At 48.0% G+C, this 6000-nt stretch overlaps 1 protein-coding gene across 2 annotated transcripts in view; it reads right to left on the reverse strand.

Moving 5' to 3' along the window:
* PIP4K2A (phosphatidylinositol-5-phosphate 4-kinase type 2 alpha) overlaps nt 1-750 on the reverse strand; it is a 177685-nt gene extending 176935 nt beyond the window's left edge. Inside the window, exon 1 of one of the 2 annotated variants that reach the window (XR_010934027.1) lies at nt 340-750. Coding sequence is in view for 1 of the 2 variants with exons in the window: in XM_067702995.1 (XP_067559096.1) it covers nt 340-483 (144 nt within the window). In the remaining variant the exon portion in view is untranslated. The remainder of the gene's footprint in view (nt 1-339) is intronic. The other variant, XM_067702995.1, reaches the window with a different exon arrangement.
* Between the last annotated feature and the right edge of the window lie 5250 nt (nt 751-6000).

The following is a 6000-nucleotide window of genomic DNA, read 5'->3' on the forward strand; positions in this document are numbered from 1 at the left end:
CACGGACCGGGGGCGACACTGGTACCCGCCGCAGGGCTCCACTGCAAATGGGACCCCCTCGTCCTGCATCCGGCCCTAGGTCCCTAGGGGGTCCAAGTGGCGCCTGGGCGGCCCCGAGGGGCGGGCGCGCGGCGCGGGGCTGGGGGCACCGAGGCGCCGCGGCGAACGGGCAGCCCCGGAGGGCAAACAGCCGTAGGGCCCGGGCCCCGCTCGGGCTCCCCGCCCCTCAGCAGCTGCAGGGGGCGGAGGGGGAGGAGGAGGCGGCGGACGAGGACGACGACGAGGAGGACGACAAGGAGGACGAGGAAAGGGACCGCGCGCCGCAGCCCGAGCCCTTACCGAGTGGTTTACCCCCCACATCAGGACGCTGAGCAGCGGATCGCTGGCCCGAAAGAGCTTGACTTTCTGCGCTACGAAGTGCTTCTTCTTGGTCTTGGTCTTGCTCGCCAGGACGGAGGACCCCAGGTTGCCGGGGGTCGCCATGGCCGCCGCCTCTGTCCCCTCCACCGCCGCGCTCCCGAGGCCGGGGACCCGCCCTCTCTACACGCCGGCCCGGGGAGGCAGCTGCATCCCCCCCGGCGGCGGCCCCGGCGCGCCGTGCCCCGCTCCGGCCGCCGGCACGCTTGTCCCGCTCTGCCCGCGGTGCCCCCTCTGCCCGGCTGGCGAGGGAGGCTGCGCTCGGCTCGCGCTCCGGCCCGCTTCCCGCGCCCGCCGCGGCTCCGAGCTCAGCCCGCGGCTGGACCGGGCGCGCCGCGAGCGGCTTCCGCGTTGGGCGCCGGCGTCATGACGCAGGGGGCGGGCGGGCAGCAGCTGCGGCGCCGCCGGGCGGGGCGCGGAGCGCGAGGCGCGGCCGCGGGACCGTTAAGCTGCGCCCTCGCGCTCCGGCTCTGCGGCGGCCTGGCCGCCCCCGGGTCGCAGGCGAGCTCGGGGCGGCAGCTCCCCGCCGGCCCAGGAGGCCGCGGGGTGGGCGTGCGGCGCGGGGAGCGTGAGGACTCCCGCAAGGTATCCCTTCTGCAGCTCAGGAGAAAAGAGGGAAGGATGGGGAGAGTAGGGAGATCGGAGGAGAGGAGCCCCCAGAGACGGTGGTCAGGCGAAGGAAGGAGGCTCGGGGCATCGCCGCTTACCGGTGCCAAGAATCAGGAGAGCTAGTGAGACGTGAAACGCTGCGTGGAGACCAGGGCTTCCCTAGCACCGAGGGAAAGGACCTGGGCACATGGTTGGCCGCCTCCCAAAGTAGCCCTGCAATGAACTTATTAATCCTTTTGTGCCTTTAACATGGGGCCTTTTGGACCCTAAACTTGGGCCTTCCCACATGCATGCAGAAGGGAGACTCCCACCTAAGCCGCTGGGCTGTCATTCCCACCACCACTAACGCCCTCCCTAGATGGGACCCTGATTCCTCATTTAGAGCCCTTGGTTTGGCCAGGAGAATCATGCCCCAAATTGCACCTTCTATGTCAAATCCTCCGCGATGTTTCCTATATCCGTTTAATTCATCTCACTCACCTTCCGCGGAAACCTTTTCACTGTCTTCATACACGTACACCTAAATTTAGCCCTTCTTAATGCTGGGAATACCTGAACCACCTCAGGAAGCTGCCATTCCAAGTATGTCTAAAAACCTGTTGTCCCTATATCTTCCCCAGTAATCATAACCCTGTTCAGCCCACTGGGCAAGTCATTATATATCTATTGTCATTAATACTCCCCCTCAAGTATAGTGGTCTCCTACTGTGTACCAGTTAACCTGCTTGGTTCTCTCAGGGAAAGAAAGCATGACAGATCCTGATCCCTTAAGGAGCTTGATGAGTCTCGAAGGGTGGGAAGTGACAGGTCACGTGGTCACCTTCATTTGCTCCTTTTTCCTTTGACTGTTTTTTAAACACAAGGGTTGCCCCAACATCCTCTTATTCTTTCTCTCTTGCTTCATACTATTGTCCCAAATGTTATCTGCTCCCCCAGCCTCAACCATCACCACTCTTAGTGGTTTAAAAAAAGAACAACCTGAATTTGCAGTGAGAAGAGGTGGGGTTGCCCAGTTCTCCCACATATTTGAGCAGAGAACCTCTCTGAGCCTCAGGTTCTTTGTGTTAATAATAGAATAATCAGGGTACTTCTGGTGGCGCAGTGGTTAAGAATCCGCCTGCCAATGCAGGGGACACGTGTTCAAGCCCTGGTCTGGGAGGATCCCACATGCTTCGGAGAAACTAAGCCCTTGCGCCACGACTACTGAGCCTGTGCTCTAGGGTCCGCGCACCACAACTACTGAAGCTCGCGTGCCTAGAGCCTGTGATCAGCAACAAAGAGAAGCCACTGCAATAAGAAGCCCGCAGAACCTCAACGAAGAGCAGCCCCCGCTCGCCAGCAACTAGAGAAAGCCCACACGCAGCAACGAAGAGCCAATGCAGCCAAAAATAAATAAATGTATAAAATAATAGAATAATCAGACACAAAGGTCACTTTAGGGACTACTCTGGGCCTGGTAATTATAATCCTGCCCTACCTACTTCATAGGATGTTCGTTAGAATCAAAATCAACAGTGGACAATGGCTCTGAAAAGCACTCTATAAATCATACAGCACTGTATACATACAAGATGAAATGCAGAGTACTTGTGGATGACCCATAAACTCTCCCCTGACCTCAGAGAAGTGCCTCGTTGAACATCTCTACATCAATTGCCCACAGACAGCTTAAAAATTGTCTAAAACCAAGTTCAACATTGTCCTTCATCTCACATGTTGGTTCATTTTTCTATTATATTGAAAATGGCATTCATGTCACTGCGTTACTCCAACCACAAGTTCATTCGTTTAACAAATTTTCATTGACCCAGGCTTCAAAGCTTAGGATCATCACTGATTATTGCCTCTCACCACCACTCCACATAAACCCTGTTACCAGGTCCTGTCCATGAAAAAAATTGTGCTCCAATATTATCTCTTCCCTGGTGCTCTCACTGGTCCCCCTAGTTGAAATTAATCCGTCCACCTCAGTGCTTCCATAGCACTTTATTCTATGACGGCTCTGTTGGGTTTAACTGTATATTAATAATGGAAGACGACACGCTAGCTGTGAAGGCTTAAAAGCTGAATTTAGTGATGACAAAGTGTTGAATGAACCTACAGGAAGGGAAGATGGATATGTGTGGGCACTGTCAGGTGAGGTTTCACTTAGGAGGGCGCAAGGTCTGGATGGGCGCACAGTGTCATCCCTGTTAGGGGCAGACTGAGGTGCCGGCATGGAGATGAAAATCCACGTGGTATTTTCAGATAGTAATGAGGAGACCTGTAGCTTTGAAAGGACAGAAATATTTTTCCAACCTTATTAAGATATAAGTGACATATAGCATGGGGTAAGTTTAAGGTGAACAACTTGATGATGTATATATATATATATATATATATATGATTTCCACCTTAAGTTTAGTTAACACGTACATCACACATAATTACCGTGTGTGGGTGGGTGTGTGAGTGTGCAGTGAGAACATTTAAGATTTACTCTCTTAGAAACCAGAGTTTGTAATAGAATCATGTTAAGGGACAGAATTTTGGGTGATTTAACTTACTTTGAATGGCATTTACGATAATGCCATTCAGGAATAGGTCATGAGATGATTTTTGCCAATGACCTTTCACACTACCTTTGTACTCTGCAGAGGATGTATGTGGTGTAGGAGTTCTAGAGTTGCAGAAATGACCTCAGAAAGTACCTAACCCAGTTCTCAGATTATCTACATTAGACAATGGAGATCTAGAGAAGTTTAAGTGATTTCCTGACTTGTTGGGAGACAAACTCTTTGAAGGCAGGGTCTGTGTTATACTCACTCTGTATGCTTCCAATGAACCTAACATACTCCCTTTCCCATAGCACCTATGGCAAACTTTTGATGAATAAATGAAAAGGAAATTTTCATCTCTCACATCAAAGTTACAAGATTCAACACCCAGGAACTGTGTGTGGAGGGGTCCATTTAGAAATACTTTATTGGGAAATTAGGTTAGGTTAGGCATAATATTTAAACTTGAGGGTTAGCCACATTTGGATTTAACAACTTAGCAATTTGATCACTGTTTTCCTTTGGAGTTTGTGTGATAACAAAACAATACACATGTCTTTGGTTCAGCATCTAATTCAGGCTGCTTATATATCAAGGGTGGAAGCACCCCAACCATCAACAATCGACAATGGTCTTGATGAGGGGCGTGGCTAGAGAAAGAAGAGGAAGGAGGTTCCATCTCAGGATGGGGATGTGGTCATGTCAGTCAAGGAGAAGGCCATTCCCACCTCTTTGCATTTGGCCTGTTGGGCTGTTCATCCAGCTTCCAAGGCCATCACAGCTGCCAGAAATGCTCCAGCAGCCAAGTTCACCAAGAAGCAGGAAAGAAATGTTGGGAAGATTGAAAGCCTCCCAATACTGACTTGCTTCTGCTTGTTGTTACTTTTTTAAAAAAATACTTTCTTTTACTGTAATCAAGTTTATTTACTGTCCTAGAAGAGTACGGTGAAAGTGTTATGTTAACTAAGGTACGCAATACCAGAAATGGAGGTTGAAATAGGGTGGATGCTCTGAATTTTTATTTTATTACCCTTTTCATCAAAAAAAAAATACTTCCTCAATTTAATAATTCAATTAGAATTCTTCCTTGAGAAAATAAATTCAGTAACTTCCTTAGTGCTGTTCGGAAGCTGTTATGCTTTCCATTGCTCTATGAAGAGATCAGAGCAAAATGTGGGACAAGGCCGTTCGATCTTCTGTAGTGTCATCCAGAGCCTTGCCATTAAAAATGGTATTATTTTAGAAGACCATTATTAAAGTGCATATACAGTCAAACTCAGCCAGAATGCCAGCCAAATAAATGGGATCCAAGAATTCAATTGTGACATATGAGTTACTTTTGCGGGGGGAAGGTGTTGACACGATGCAACACAGCTTGCCATCCGGGAGTTCTGAGGGTCTAGCCGTGCCGTCCAAATGCCTCCTGAGCTGGCTGTGGTTTGGCACCCGCTGGCAGGGGTTGTCCACCCATTTGAAAATGATGGTGATTCTTCTGGCTTCTGCAGCTGGCTGGCACTTCCAGGACAGTGGCAGCAATTCCAGGAATCTTCCTCTTGGTTGGCAGTTATTTTGTTGGCCTGACTTGGGCAGATCGGACAGGGAAGACAGTATATAAAAAAGCCAACACTAGGGTGACCACTTCCCAGCCTGCTTTGCCTTCCCCTCCACTCCCCAAGCAGACGAAGAGGACTTTAGTCGCTCCCTTGGGAGACAGGAAGCTGAGTGGAGGACAGGAGTCAATCTCCAATATCATCATATCTTTATTATGTATACTTTCATAACAGAAAGAGAAATTTCCAACATTGACAGAGCAATGAAATGTATTACAGTAGATCCCTATGGCAGACTATAATGCAACCAATAAAAATGGTAATTTCACATAAAATGTAATGACATTAATCATGATATTAAAATAAGTGAAAAAATAGGATACAAAATTGTATATTGTATATTAAGATTAGAAGATGTATTTGTGTATGTATACATGTAAAACACTAAAAGAAAATACATTGTACTGTTGTAAAAATTCATGTCTTTTATAATAATTTTTAAATTATTGTCTAAATCCATCTTTTATAAAAAGATGCAACCATCTTTCCTCATTAAATAAATAACACAGTAATGGCATTTAACATAGTAGTTCAATTTCTATAAGAGAACAGCTTTTTAAGTTACTTCTTGCTATTTATCATAGTTATTGTTAAAACAAGTCTTAGTGGAACAGGCCATTTTTCTACATGTAGAGGGGAGGGAAGCTTCCCTGAGTTCACAAAAAGTCCTTAAGAGAAAGGAAGGCTACAAATACGAGGAAAATAGAATAGTGTTGTTTTTATCTATTAGACATCATATCCCCAATGCATAGGGCCTATGAATTTTTATTTTTTTATTTTTTATAAAAAGTTCGAAATCAGGAAAAAAAATACATACTCCAAAAGAA

This window comes from Pseudorca crassidens, chromosome 1, assembly GCF_039906515.1.
Source record: "Pseudorca crassidens isolate mPseCra1 chromosome 1, mPseCra1.hap1, whole genome shotgun sequence".
In the NCBI taxonomy this organism is placed as follows: Eukaryota; Metazoa; Chordata; class Mammalia; order Artiodactyla; family Delphinidae; genus Pseudorca; species Pseudorca crassidens.